This window comes from Panthera pardus, unplaced genomic scaffold (genome assembly GCF_024362965.1).
Source record: "Panthera pardus isolate Hobbes unplaced genomic scaffold, ASM2436296v1 HiC_scaffold_20, whole genome shotgun sequence".
Taxonomy (NCBI): domain Eukaryota; kingdom Metazoa; phylum Chordata; class Mammalia; order Carnivora; family Felidae; genus Panthera; species Panthera pardus.
The window spans coordinates 59,780,604-59,796,187 of NW_026526766.1; the positions used below are offsets into that span (position 1 = coordinate 59,780,604).

At 48.5% G+C, this 15,584-nt stretch overlaps 1 protein-coding gene across 1 annotated transcript in view; it reads left to right on the top strand.

Moving 5' to 3' along the window:
• Positions 1-15,584, top strand: part of TMOD1 (tropomodulin 1) — an 86,324-nt gene that overhangs the window by 67,176 nt on the left and 3,564 nt on the right. The window contains exon 9 of the mRNA XM_019454414.2: positions 10,890-11,034. Coding sequence (XP_019309959.1) covers positions 10,890-11,034 — 145 coding nt within the window. The remainder of the gene's footprint in view (positions 1-10,889; positions 11,035-15,584) is intronic.

The following is a 15,584-nucleotide window of genomic DNA, read 5'->3' on the forward strand; positions in this document are numbered from 1 at the left end:
GTGGAAGCATTTATACTATGGAAATTGGCAAACACCACAAATCCAACTTTTTTTTTTTTTGAGAGCCTGCATATCACTACTTTCTCCCATTAGCCTGCCATAGGGCCTCTAACCCTCTCCTCAGAGAGAGTTAGGTGTCCCCTCCCTGTGTTCTCCCAGCACCTCGGCTTCCCATGAGCTTCCCAGAAGCTGGTGCTGTATCTGAGCCATCTCTTTATTCCAGTACCCAGCTCAGAACTTGGCCCCTCGGTGACACTTGGTAAGCAGGCCTGCCCTGGGTGGTTGTGTATGTTGTTCACTGCACAGGGGGCAGGGGGAAATATCTAACCTATACCCTGCTCTCGAAGCCTTGGTATGGGACTTGTTCGCCCAGAGAAGGCCCTTTTTTAAAATTCCTATAAAGAAGCCACACAAGCCTTCGGCAGCCCTGTCATGTGAATTTGCTGCGTCGGACTCCTGCATCTCTCGCGTGCCAGGGGCCTGCTGCTGCGTCGCCCGTTCCCAGCCCCTCCCCACTCCCACTCTTCCTGCCATTGCTGATCCTGCTTTATTGCAGGCAGGAGGGGCAGATCAACTGGAACGAAGGCATGCAGCAGGCTTAGCAGCAGCCCTGGGCCAAGGCTTGGGATTGGCTGCTCATGTGACTCCAGGCCTGGCTGGGCAGGGAGTCAGGGTCTACCCAGTGTCAGCTGAAACCTGACTCCTAGGGCAGAATGTTGGCCAAAAGTGACCCAGAGCACTGGCCTCAGGTCATTGTGCTGACAGCTGACAGAGAGTGAGCTGCCTACCTTCCCTCTCACTGTTGTCCACCGCTGCTGAGCACAGAGACAGAGCCAGGACTATCACCCTCCCCTTCCCTGAACACTCCGGGGTGAGAACATTCACTTCCCTGAGCCTCAGTTTCCTCACATGTAAAATGGGGATAATAAGAATCTCTACTTCTAAGGAGATGGCAGATATCATCTATAAAGTTGTTGACTTTCATAATTACTCTGAAGGTGACCTAGAGAATTCACACACAATTCTAAGAGTTGATTTACTGAGTAGGTACCATGCATCCATTATCTCATTTAATGCTCCCAAAGACTTTTTGTGAGTGGGTATTATGACCCACCCCTGTCTTGTAGGTGAGGAAACGAAAGGCCCAGGCAGGTTCTGTAACCTGCCCACAGGCACACGGGAAGTGACAGAGGCAAGATTAAGCCCAGGTTGATGTGACTCCACAGTCCGAGAAGTGTGCCTCCCTGGGCCCTCAACTCCTCCTTGGTTTGTGTGGGCCTTACTTGGCTTTCCTCAGCAGTCCCTTTCCCTTGGTGTGAGGCTAGAGTGCTGGTCACCACCTCCCCCCGCCATCGTGGGAGCCTCTTTTCTGGTTCATCTCAGCGTTTGATGACTGCTGGCTGAACCCCAGGGCTGCACCGTGGGCTCTGTGTGTGAACGAGGCTCCGGCTGTGCCCTCCGGTGAGTCCACGCTGGACAGGAAGGCAGACAAGTACAGAAATGATCATCAAACTGGGTGCTTCAGCCAGCCACAGACGGCAGGCCTTTGGGGAAGCAGTCTCAGTCAGGAGCGGGCATCACGGAGGGCTTGCTGGGGGAGATGGAGTTTGAGACAAACTCATAGGGGGGATAGCATCTCAGAGTGTGAGTCAGAGGCCATGACATCTCAGGTGCAGTGAACCTCATGAACAAAAAGAACGAGAGGGAAGAAGCCGTGGAGCCCATCCAAACAAGACTAATGGTGCCCCTGGAGGAAGCCAGAAATGGAGCTGGACATCCAAAGGGCTCTGACTGGGGAGGTTGAGTGAAAGTGGGCTGTGGGCTGTGATCTGCACCAGTCCGTGCCATGTTCCAGGAAGATGGTTCCTACCTGGGTAGGAGAGAATTGAGGGCAGGCATCAGCACCTGGGAGACCGGGGCGGGGGGGGGGGGGGGGCAGGGGTGCTATGACTGCCCAGATGAGGGGAGTCCGTAGGGTGGTCTTCCCGCAGGCCTGCAGTCTAGGGAAGGCCACCCGTGCCTCTCACAGTGCAACTCTCCACGGTGCCCCAGCTCTGGGCCCTGAGGCATGTGCCAAAGAGGAGGTGATGAGTGGCATTTGATTTATTCCTCATTCTTGGTTAGTCACCGCGGTCCTCAGAGGCCACAGCTTTCCCTTCAGTTCTTGTGCCTGTAACCTGTGTTAGTGAGCCTCTGTCCTCCTTCTTCCTTATACGGCCAAAGAAAGGAGAAAGGGACTTGTGGAGTTCTACCCTAGTGACAAGAGCCTTGCTGGCTGGCTCAGGACCCAAATCTGGGAACTGGGATCCTGGGGCTGTTTGTTTACCTAGCCATCTCTCTTTATCTCCGAGCAATGTTGTGCTGCCATCTGAAGTGGCCCTGAGCCGGCAGTGAGGGTGGGAGGGGGCAGAGAGGTCCTGACCCAGAGATGAGGGCATTGAGGAAACATCTAGCCCAGCCCTCCTTTTGCAGGTGGAGAAATTGAGGATCAAAGAAGGGATGGGACGTGCTGAGGTCACGGATCAAGTTAGTGTCAGACCTGGGCCAGAACTGAGGTATCCCACCTTCCAGACGGGCTGCATTTACGGGTGGACGGGAGAGACCCTCAGCCCCCAGGAGCAGGGGCCACAAATGGGGTGCCTGCCAGCCGTCTCCATCCCAAGTTGGCCAAATCCAAATGGTGATTCTCTGTCCCTCTTGTTTTGCCCTCCTTACTCCCATCAAAGCCGCCCCCAGTAGGCCCTTCCCTAGGACCCCAGGGCACAGGGTTCTCCCTGCCCCTCAGAACAGACAAGGTCTCCCCTTGAAACATGACCCCTCACCAAATAAAGGTATGTGCAATGTCTGGGGGGTATTGGCTGGATTTCTCACATTTCATTCTAATATTTGACAGTGAGGATATACTTCATATTTTGAAATGAGGCTAAAGGAATAGATTGCATTTTCTTGTTTACCCAGATTGGATTAGCTTCCTAGCGCAAATAAATTTAGAAAGAAAACAAGGGGCACCTGGGTGGCTCAGTCGGTTAAGTGTCATGCTCAGGTCATGGTCTCACTGTTCACGAGTTCGAGCCCTGCGTCGGGCCCTGTGCTGACAGCTCGGAGACTGGAGCCTGCTTCAGATTCTGTGTTTCTGTCTCTCTGTGTCCCTCCCCTGCTCATGCTCTGTCTCTCTCTCAAAAATAAATTTAAAAAAAAAAGGAAAGGAAGGAAGGAAGGAAGAAAACAAAAGCCACACTGGACTAAGATCCTGAAGGTTTTCACACATGGTGACACCCCCTTTAGATTACACACTCATGGCAGCTGGCTAAATTTTTCTTTTAAATGAGGATGAATAGGGGGCGCCTGGGTGGCTCAGTCGGTTAAGCGCCAGACTTTGGCTCAGGTCATGGTCTCACGGTCTGTGGGTTCGAGCCCCACGTTGGGCTCTGTGCTGACAGCTCAGGGCCTGGAGCCTGTTTCGGATTCTGTGTCTCCCTCTCTCTCTTGCCCCTTCCCTGCTTGTGCTCTATCTCTCTCTCTCTCTCTCAAAAAATAAATACACATTAAAATTTAAAAAAAAATAAATGAGGATAGGATGAATATGACTTTTGTCTGCAAAAAAAAGGAAAACACACTCTTGAAACCACGTGAGCAAGACCTCTTGACCAGTCATGTTCTCTCTTTTGTTCCTTATACATTCAGCTTCTAGGCAGCAGCTCCTGGCTTGTGCACAATTTTTGTGTCTGTGTGTACTAAAGTAATTCAGCCTGGAAATACCCAGCCTCTGTGGGAGAACAGGCATGTGTCACCATCACTTCCTCGAAATGCCAATTATGGCCTTTTACTGACCTTGCTCCTCAGGGAGAAATGAGATAGAGTCAGTGGAAATGAGGGAAAAACAATATGATGTTGAAAAAATCACTTTCCTACGCAGATCAGCATGAGTCAGAATAAAGATTTGTGACCATAACCATATTGCACCATGTCCAGCCCCCAGTGGAGGCTACACTCTGTTCTGAAAAGCCAAGAGCTTTCCAGACAGGAGACAGACTGACCCAGGGGTTATCTGTCTTCAAGTCTCTGACACTTGAAGTCAAACAAGGATCAAATCCAAGCTAAGCCTCAGCTCTGTCACATTCTTGCTGTGTAATGGTGGGGAGGAGTCACTTAATGTACCAATGCCTCAGTTTCCTCACCTCTAAAATGGACCTGGAATGTGTCTTCTCCCAATAAAGGAGAGGTGATATTTCTATTGTTAATTAGATCAGTTGGTGGTGGAAGAGTAGGCTGGGGGGCATTGACCTCTGAGAGATTCTAGCTGTATCCTGTGCAGGACACAACTTTTTACAAAAATTTTGTTGATTTTTGAGAGAGAGAGAGAGAGAGTGAGAGAGAGAGCGAGCATAAGCAGGGGAGGGGCAGAGAAAGAGGGAGACACAGAAGAGAGGGAGACACAAAATCCGAAGCAGGCTCCAGGCTTATGAGCTGTCAGCACAGAGCCCGATGCGGGGCTCAAACCCACAAACCGTGAGATCATGACCTGAGCTGAAGTCGGACGCTTAACCGACTGAGCCACCCAGGTGCTCCTGCAGGAAACAACTTTTTATCTCCTTCCTCTCCTCCCTTATTTTCTTTTCTACTTATGTTTACTTTTTATGAAAGTGTAACTTACATATAGTAACAAATATACCCTAAGTGGACAGCTCAATGGATATATATTTATATTTATATTTATATTTATATTTATATTTATATTTATATTTATATGGATTTATATACCTGTATAATTGTTATATTATTATATAATAATATATTGTATAATACACAGACCTGGGTAATCAGCACCAAGATCAAGGCACAGAACATTTCCAGCACCTCATATGCTGCCCCCTCAATTAATACTTTCCAAATGCAATCATGTCATGATTTCTATCACCATAGATAAGTTTTGCCTGCTCTTAAATGTCACGTAAATGGAATCCCATGTATGTGCTGTTTTGTGTCTGGCTTTTATTGCTCAGCATTGCCTGTGAGTGTATCAGTTATCTATAGCTGTGTAACAGATTACCCTTCAAAATTTAACAGCTTAAAATAACAATGAACATGTATGAGCTCACAGTTTCTGAGAGCCAGGAATCCAGGAGCAGTTTGGTCGCATGGTTCTAGCCCAAGATCTCTGACAAGATTGCAGTAGAGTGCAGTCTGAAGGCCTGACCAGGGCTGGAGAAATTGCTTCCAAGATGGCTTCCTCCATGGCTGTTGGCAGGATTAGTTCCTTGCCTTGTGGACCTCTTCACCAGGCTTGAGTGTCTGCTTGAGTGTCCTCACTAGATGGTAGCCAACTTCTCCCAGAGCGAACGATCCAACGCGGAGAAAGAAGAAAGCCACAAATGCCTTTTATGAGCCAACCTTGGAAGTTACACAGTCACTTCTGCCATGGTCTATCTGTGAGAAGTGAGTTACTAAGCACAACCACCCTCAAGGGGTGGGGAATTAGGTTCCGCCTTTGGAAGGGAGAAGGATCAAAGAATTGACAGATATACTTTAAAATCACCAAAGTGAGAATCCGCTGGGCTCTTTTCCTTTGCTGCAGTTTGGCCAGAAAGACCTTTCTAACCAGCAGAGGTACCCAGGGATGGAGCAGGGTGCCTCACAGGTGATGTGCTCCCATCCCCAGGAGCGTGTAGGGAGAACCGAACTAGGCAGCTGCGATTTTGAAGGAATTTTAATATCAGCCGGCATTTGTGACTCAACTCGGACTAGATAATTCCCAGGGCTCCTTTCTATTGTTTTCTCAAGTATTCCCAGTTGCCCACATCTTCTGTATCACAAAGAAAAGGCTATGATTGGCCCCATCAGATGTACAGAGTGAGCTTCTTGATGCCCGTGGTGCCTCTGGCCACAATGGGGGTCTCAGAGCCAGCCACTCTAGGCCACAGCTGAATTCCACCTCAGGCATTGGTTGGTGGTTCTTAAGCCAGCGAATCTGGTCATCTTCTCATCAGACTGATAATACTCAGCCACAGGAAAGGTGTGAGGAAACGGGAGCCGTTGTCACTGCCGAAGGGCCCGTCAGCATTTGTACCCTCTTGGCAGAGCAGTCACAGTTTTAACCCCAAATACGCCTGTCTTTGAACCCAGCCATTAGCCATTCCACAGCCTCACGTCCAGCCGAAAGACTGGCTCCCGCCCCTGCAAAGCCACTGCCACCTGGCGTGTAACGAGGAAAACGGAAGCGAACTAAATATCCAGCTGTATCCGGGCATCCCCTGAAGCCGTTCAAAGGGATGAAGAAGCTCTGAATGTACTGACTTGGAAATATCTCCAGAAAATGTTACATGAAGAACGCACGTTGCAGAACAATGCAGATGATACGACGCCATTTAAGAAAAACATTTAAAACTCCGTGTACTTTTATTATATACTTCATAGACACAATCCAAGGCAACACGCCCCATTGGCCATGGTGCTCACTCTGTAGAAAGGGGGTAGGATTCGGATAAGGGAGGTGAGGGAAACTCTCTGACTTTATTCAATCTGTCTTAGTATCATCTGAATGTTTAATAATGAGATTATATTTATTCCCAAGTGATTGGTTTAATTCTTAAGCACATCTGAAGGTGGGGGTGGCAAGAGTTCTTCCCCACCCTTATCTCCCTGGCTGTGCTGCCAGAGTCTGCTGTGGCCAGTCCTGGCATGACCTGCCCTTGGGTTCTGCTGTCCAGGGGCTCCTAACTGCCCCTCACCCACTGTCCAGGTGGCCTAATTTTTTAATGCCCTCCAAGCAAGCCATTCATGGATGCACAGAATGCAGGTCCCAGGGGCCTTAAGGGTCACAGAACCTAGGCCTTCCCCACTCCTAATGACGTCTAGGAGACTCTCCCAAGGCACCACCCTGCCCTCTGTCCATACACCTCCAGGGACGGACAGTCTATGGCCTTACCAGACAGTTCCTTCCATGTGCAGACACTGTTACTGGTTAGATCACAATCCCGCACTCTGAGCCAAACCCCATCTGCCTGTAGCCCCCGTTATCAGCCCTACACCCAAGTGAGGTGGGAACCAGCAAACCCTGGAGTGAAACTCCTGTGTTCAAATCCAGGTTCTGTAACCAACTGGCTCTGTGATTTGGGGGAAATTTATTAATACTCTGTTCTTCATGTACCTCACCTACAGGATGAAATTAATCGTACATGCTCCATAGATGTATGGGGAGGAGAAAATGAGTTAGCTTATCAAAAGTGCTTATGGCATTGCCTCACACACAACGATCACTCAGTAACAAATATTTGAAAAATAAGAGATCAGAGTTTTAGTCCTGGCAGTGTCCCCATGGGCTCTTCTCTCATCTGAAATGATTGAGACCTTCTAGTCTCAGAGTCGCTGAAGAGGGACAGCCTGAGATAAAGCAAGTGTGACGCTTCTTAAGATGTGTGCACATTTTCTATTTTACTCTTTAATGTAAAAATAATAGTTTTGGTCAAAGATTGACACTCTGGGAAGGCTGGCCATGATTATCTAGTAGAATCCTGTATTTTCTTGAATATACCCAGAAACCTCTGCATGTATCCCAGGGATATTGGACCCTAGTTTGAGAATGTGGGCCTAGAGGATCCTCTGAAGTCCTTCCAGTGTCAGGTCAAGGTCAAGCCCTGGCTCTGGCATTAAACAGAGGGAGCACAGTCCAGCTCCCATGAACACATGGGTTCAGTTGACTCATCTCTAAGACAGAAGGGCCAGTCCCTGCCTGCCCTGCCTCCCCAGTGGTTAGGGAGGTTGAAAGGGGGCAGTTTGCACTGGGTGCTTGGTGCTTTGGACCGAGTGGCATGGAGTGTCAGCTCTGCGGAAGCAGCCCTTGAAGATGCTGGAAGCCCCTCCACTCAGGGGAGATCAGTGCTTCCTAAGACCACCCCATCCTAAGTCCTAATAGAGCTTTCCCGGAAAGTGACCTCAAGGAGAGGCCAGGCTTCCTGCTAAGTGGGGTGGGCGGAGGACCTTCCAGTTCCTTCTCGGGCCCTTATATGGTCCCTGTACTACCGGCCAGGCCAAGCGGACCAGAGCCCAGGGCTGTGCTGAGTCCTCTGAGGACAGGCCTGAGCTCTTCTCAGCCCTTTCAGGAGCCGTGACAGATGGGTGATGGAACTTCGCCAGTGTCACTCTACCTGCCCAGCTTGGCGTTGCCGGCCCCGAGTGAACTCAGACAGGCTCTCGTGAAGTCAGAGTACCTGGGAGGAGTCCTCCAGCAAGAGTCTCAACTGTGGTACATGCTTGTCCCTTTGGATGGTGGGCTAATGTGTCCTCTCAACCCTCCTGTGTTGTTGTGCATCAACCGTGTTCCTATTTCCTCCATTCAGCTCAATTCCTTGACCTTGACCTGGAGATGCTGGGTATTATGTGCTATCCAAGGGCTCACAGTCTAGGGGAGCACCATTGAAAAGAATCTTCTGTGATGATGGAAATGTTCTGTATCTGCACTGACCTAATTGCCAGTGCAACTAAGGAACTGAATTTTAAATTTTATTTAATTATTCAGATTTCAAAATTCGATCAAAAAATAGAAGATCTGAATAGACATTTTTCCAAAGAAAACATACAGATGGCCAACAGGTACATGAAAAGATGCTCGACACCACTGATCATCAGGGAAATGCAAATCAAAACCACAATAAGCTATCACCTCACACCTGTTAGAATACCTAAAATAAAAAGGACAAGAAATAACAAGTGTTGGTAAGGATATGGAGAAAAGGAAACCCTTGTGCTCTACTGGTGGGAATGTGACTCAGTGCAGCCACTGTGGAAAACAGTATGGAGGTTCCTCAAAATGTTAATTAAACCAATCTATCTGCCATAAGATCCAGCAATCCCACTCCTGGGTGTTTATCTGAATAAAACAGAAACACTAATTCAGAAAGATATATGCACCCTCGTGTCCACTGCAGCATTATTTACAGTAGCCAAGATATGGAAACAACTTAAGTGCCCACCAGCGGGTGAATGGAAGATGTGGTGTATATATATGCAATGGAATATTACTCGGCCCTAAAAAAGAAGGAAATCTTGCCATGTGCAAGGCATGGATGAAGCTTGAGGGCATCATGCTGAGTGAAGTAAGTCAGACTGAGAAGGACAGATACCTAGGATCTCACTTATATGTGGAATCTAAGCAAAAACAAAACCAGAAGACAACCAAGGTCATAGATACAGAGAACAAATTGGTGTTGCCAGAGGTGAGGGGTGAGGTGGGGGGTGAGATGGGTGAAGGGGGCCTCATTGTCCCGGCTAGGACCCCCAGGACAGTATTAGTGAAAGTGAACATTCTTGTCTTGTTCCTGCCCTGAGGGGGAAGGTCTTTAAACCTTGATGTAATGTTTAGTTTGCTCTCCATGTCTTTTCGGATCTCTTTAAGATTATGTTTATTTTGAGGGGTGCTTGGGTGGTTCAGTCGGTTAAGCATCTGACTCTTGATGTTGACTCAGGTCATGATGTGACCTCAGTCAGATCATGGGATCGAGCTCTACACTGACAGTGCAGAGCCTGCTTGGGATTTGCTTTCTCCGCCCCTCCCCCACTTGGACACGAGCTTGCTTGGGCGCTCTCTCTCTCTCTCTCTCTCTCTCTCTCTCTCTCTCCCCACCCCCTCTTTCTCTCAGAAATAAATAAAAACTTTTTAAAAGATTGTGTTTATTTTGAATGTTTTTTAATGTTTATTTTTGAGACACAGAGAGAGTGTGCACGAGCAGGGAAGGCTCAGAGAGAGAGGGACACAGAGACTTTGAAGCAGGCTCCTCACTGTCAGTGCAAGGGCTCAAACCCACAAATTGTGAGATCGTGACCTGAGCTGAAGTCAGATGCTCAACGGACTGAGCCATTCAGGTGCCCCAAGATTATGTTTATTTTGTATGTGTTATTATACATAGTAACAGAAAACTCAATAAGATACAAAGAAGAAAATAAAATCTCTCCCAAATCCCACCACCACCAGCACACTGGCTGGCTCTTTCTAGGCATATATATGTGTATGGAAAATCCATGTAACTTTACTTAAATATGACCTGTTTTGCAACTGGGCTTTTTTTCTCCATATTGTCTCATGGTCATCTTCCCAGGCCTGTGACCAAAGATTTGCATTATCATCTGATATCTGTCATGTTCTCTTGTAAAACTCAATTATCATTTGATATTATTGGAACAACTCTCCATGAATGTCTAAGTTGCTTCCCTTTTCCCCCACTATTATAAGCAAGACTGAACATCCTCATTATATCCTTCTCAAGATTGTATATTGTAAGGTTTTTCCTTTTCTTTTGTTTTCTTTCAATCTTTGTCACTAGAGATCTTGGGGTAGGGAACTAACATGATCAGAAGGAGGCTTCAGAAAAATGAACTCTGGGCATTCCCAACTTACTGTGGGACCTTAGGCAAATCCTTTCCCCTCTCTGGGTCTCTCCATTTCCTTCATTTGGAAATTGAAAGGATTCGTCTAAGTAACTGGTTACCAAACCTGGCTGTATATTGACATCACCTGGGAGTTTTAAAAGCCACAGACACCTGGGTCTCATTTCTGGAGAGTTGGATTCAATTAATATGGGGTATAGCCAGGGCAGTGGAATTTTTAATCTCCTTGAGACTCGTTGAAGATCCTTCCTGCTCGAGTTTTGTAGAAAGGATGCTGTGGGGCAACGAAAAGATCTGTTCTTGGCATCCAGCAGGCCTGGGTTTAAATCCCAGCTCATTCGCTCCTGGTGTGTGACCCTTCACCTTCTCCAAACTTCCAATTCCCCGTTCTTGGGGGTGGAGTCGGGGAGCGGTTAAAATCCCCGCCCACCACGCAGGGTTTCTGCTAGTAGAAAAGATTCCTGCACAAAAGGGATGAGTAGTGACTCCTGTTCTTTTCTTGACCAAAGAGCCAACCTCTGGGCAACAAAGTGGAAATGGAGATAGTAAACATGTTGGAAAAAAACGCAACGCTTCTCAAATTCGGCTACCACTTTACCCAGCAGGGGCCCCGGCTGCGGGCGTCCAACGCAATGATGAACAACAACGACCTTGGTAAGTGGAAATGCGCTACCCAAAAACCTGCCCGTGGCTTTCCCACCTGTCCTGGAGGTTGTGGGGGTGGTGTGCGGATATGGCAGGGAATGTTCCACTGATACCTTCTCCAAGGGAGCCCTCTTCTTGAGCCTCACCACCTTGGTTACATTTCCTAGTTTTCTGTATTGGCGCCCGGCCTGCTGCCTCCCCTAGACTGTGGGTGCTTCATCTGCACTGAGCACTCCTCCCCTCCCCGGGGGGCTCAGCACAGCGCAGGGCTGGAGCCCGAGCGCACCCTGGGCGCCTTGTTGGGCTGAGTGAGAGGACATGTGGCGGGCCACAGGCTCACCGTGAGTCTTTTCCTCTTTGAATACCCTCCTCTGAGCTCAGAGTCCTCTCAGGACCATCGGGTCTGGCTCTAGTCCCTGCCCCCAAAGCCACCAACTAGCACCACTACCCAAACCCCATGCCTGGGAAACCTCATAGCACTTTAAGGTAAAAGTTGAAAATGTAAGTTAAACAGGTTACATTCATTTCTTCTCAGTTAAAGGCATAGTTATTAGTTTTTTTCCAAAAAGGAAACAAAAGAAAATGTCACATTTTTATGAGCATCTGCCCAATAGGTATACAAGTCAGTTAATGAAAAGTGAGATCAGTCATTGACTGACTTACAGGCCTCTGTTGTTCTCAACCTCTGTGCATAGTTATTTATGATGGGTATTCCTGCTGGATGCTAAAAGGACTTGATACTGTGTCCAAAATGGACTATGTCTGCTAAGGCTGTAGGAAAATAAGAAGGAAAAACAGCAAGAAAAGGAGGAGGCCTAATATGTTAACATAATTGATCATTACATTTAGCTGTGAGTTTTCTAGAACCAAGGGAAGAAGACAAACCAAGTTACATTATTCTTATTACCAAAGAGAAGGAAGTGTAACAAGTTCAGAAAGAAAGAAAAAGGATGAGAGCTTCTTTCTGGGATTGGATTATGAAATAACTATATGTTCTAAAGGAAAAGGTCTTCAGTGAGTTTTTGATCAGATTCAAGCCTGTTCTACACATGGGGGTTTTGGTTTTTGCTTCGAGCACTCAGCAAAATGCAAATAGCCTAATACTAAAGCACATCTCAAATCTGAGGCTAGGTTAACACCCGGAAAAATAGAGGGGGGTGTGTAGGTGTGTGTGCACAGACCCGATGCACAGAGAACCACGTACACTTTAGATTGAGTTACTCAATTCAACAAACGTTGGTCAAAGTCCTGTAGGGCGCTGGGTGTTGAAGTTACAGGTTCCTGCTCTAGAGGGACATGTTCCCTGCCATCCTTCTGACCACATCGTTCTTATGCCTCAGTTGATAGAGCGCTACCACAGTACCTATAAGAAGTTATTCATTCATTGCTCGCCACATAGATGCCACTTTTTTCTAGAGCTGCGGGTCTAGAAAAGTCCATACAACAAAGAGACAAAAATGCACCTAGTATCCTGGTTTATCTGAAGTGCCCTTATTTAAAATAAACACAAATAATTATCAGTCATTATTGTATAACAGAGGTGATAGCTACCCTGAACTGTTGAGGAAGGCCAGCAATCTAGATGCTTGTGGCCAGCTGTCATCTGGCTTCAAAACCAGCACTAAAGGCCTTGAGTTCTGTTCCAACATGCCGTAGCCTGACATTTTCCCCTCCCAGTTTAGATTAAGCTGCTTTTGTGCCCAGGGCTGCCTATCCCAGGGCTAACCCAGCTTTTGTCTTCTAGTGGCAAAATGGTCTGGAGGCCTTTTCTAGGGACGGAAGTTCCAGATGACTGGAGGTCAGGGGTGCTGCGGTGGGGGAGGGGCACCAGGATCAGCTGTGGGTTGGATAACCTGGCCCTTGGGGACACGCCCAGTCCTGAGAGTCTGTGACTCCAAATCCCAGGCCTGACTCCTATCTCCAGCAGCTTCTGAGGTTCTGGCCGGACCCTAGGGTGCTGGAGCTGGAAGGCCTTCACCCCCCAGTTCCCTTACAGGAAAACAGAAGCCTGGGAGGGACTGTCCTTCTAGACAGTGGCTCAGCCAAATCACACCAGAGATTACAACAGGCACTTTTGGAGCAACTTTTGTGTCCCAGGACTGTGCCAGGGGACATAAAGGGAGCAGAAAGGCTAGTTCCTTGACTCCAGAGCCTTTAAAACAACCTTACGGGAGAGAAAAGACTCAAGGGCGTGCCTAAAAATTCAAGAATGCCTACACCCTGTACCCAGACAACGTGAGGAAGTGACTTGCGAAGACAGAGTCCAGTTAAGCAAAACATCCCCATTGGAAGTGGGCCTTTAGCCAGCCTTGCAAGGAAGTGCTAGATGGTGGGGGAGGTCAGGAGGCATTCTTGGTGGGGGGACCTAGTATTTTAGATAGGAGAGACAAAGATCCAAAAGGTTTGGAGGGACTGTTAGAGGGAGTTAGACCTAGAAGGAAAAGCAGGAACTCACAGAGAAGGGAAGGAAGGGCATTCCAAGCAGAAGGAACAGAATGGGCAGAGGTAGGACCAGGAGTTTGGTGATGAAAGCCGGTGGGAAGTGAGACTGTGGCAGTTTCCTGGACAGGACTGACAGGTGATAAAAATAATGGGCCTCCGGGTCACCCCAAGGAACTGTGCAGCTCTTCCTTCGGGGTTTCCCGCCAAAGGAATTAGAGCAGAGTCATTTAAGTGATTACATGCAACATCGAGTGTTGTTTGGTGAAGTAGTATTTCTAGCTTTGAAGGCCAGTTTGTGCCCATCTGCTAATTTTTATAACAGAAACGCATCTGCTTCTGATAGCATACCAGTCTCCTCCTGCAAAAGAGAAGTCCTTTCTTTGCAGCATGTTCTCATCCCGCTGTCAGTGCTCCGATGAAGCAAGCTTCCATGCTTTCCAGCTGAATGTTTCTTTATCCCCGAGAGCCTCCTGCAGGCCCTGCCCAGCCACTGTGGTGGTCAGCAGTGTTTACTGTCAAGGAGAGCGGACCGGGCCCAGCCTCTCCAGTTTTCTGACTCAAGCCTGCCTCTGCTGGCTCCTGGCCCCCTACTTGGTAGTCTCCAGTGGGTTTTGCCTGCCTGTAGGGTGGGTGGGCTCTTCCTTGGGGGATATTGATCCCCGAGGCCAGAGGTCAGCCAGTGCCTCTGCAGCTTTCCGGGACCCATTCTGACTGGCGTGTCTTGGGTCCTTCCCATCCTGTGCACTGAGCTGCTAACAGAGTGTCCTGTGGAGAGAGAGTAGGGCACCAGGCCTACGGCGGTGTCAGGGAGGAGCCGCGGATCCCCATCTATGTTTTCCCACAGCGATACCTCAGATGACTCCTCCCTCTACACTATTTATAGCTCAGAGGCTAAGCATGGCTCTCAGGTCCTGTAAATCTGCCCCCGAAGCTCTCTCCACTTAATGAAATCTGAATTGCCAACTCCAAGTGAAGACCGCTGTACGTGTGGAGGTGGGGAGGGGAGGAGGATTAACATGTTTAAAGGCAGCAAACACTCCTTCATGGGAAAGTCTCTCTTCTGTATTCTCAAGGAAGACTTTCCTAACAAGTACCCCAGATCAATTCCATCATCTTCCCCCAAAACCATCTCAGGAAAAGGTGTTAACTTCCCTCACAGCCATTCAAGCCAGAAATCTGGGCCTCTCCCTGTATGCTGCCCCCTCCCCAGCCGGTCAGTCACCTCCTGGCCACCTCCCTTGCCTGCCTCATGTCAAGCCCTCAGCGCATTCGCCTCACATCCTGCGACTTCTGTGGGCTCTCCAGCTTCTCTAGGGCGAGGATCCCTCACGGGGTGCCCATCCCAAGGTTTGTTCTGTCGCTCTGCTTAGTACACTTGCTGGGCTCCCACTGCTGTCAGGAGCAAGTCCTGGGCACGGCCCACATGACCCTTAACGATCATAGCTGATGCTTACACAGCGCTTCCTGTGTGCCAGGCACTGCTGTGAACACTTCCTATCTTACGCATGTGAGGCTCCCAACAACCAGGTGAATTAGATCCTACTATCATCCCCAGTCTACAGTGAGGCAAGAGATAAGAATACCTGCAGTCATTGGATGCAAGAAGGGTTTGGGCCGCAGCCTGATCTCGGAGCCTGTGCCCCCCACCTCCCCTCTTGGTGAGAGGCCCTGCTGGACTTCTCTCTCGACACCCCTGACAGGCCATCCTCTTGCTCTGTATTAGCACCAACCAGGCCAGGTAGCTTGAGTGAGCCTCCCAGTGACCCAGGCCAAAGTATCCCTGTAGAGGGCCATTCCTCCTAACCTTTCCCTTCCCACAGTCTATCCTTTTACCCTTCAAGGTTCAGTGGACCCGTTCCCTGCCATCCTTCTGACCCCACCATTCATTCTGCCTCATAGTTGATAGAGAGCTACCTGAGTACTTGTAATATTTCATCAAACTTACTGTTGGTATAGCTTGGTGCCCTGTTAAGCTAGATCTTTATTTCTGATCCTTGTGCTTGGCATATAATAGCACCCAGTACATGCTATTGAATATATAAATGAATCTAAAATTCTTCTCAAAGACATGATGGAGATGTTCAAGTTTGGCAGGAAGTGGTGCAAGGAGTTCGAGC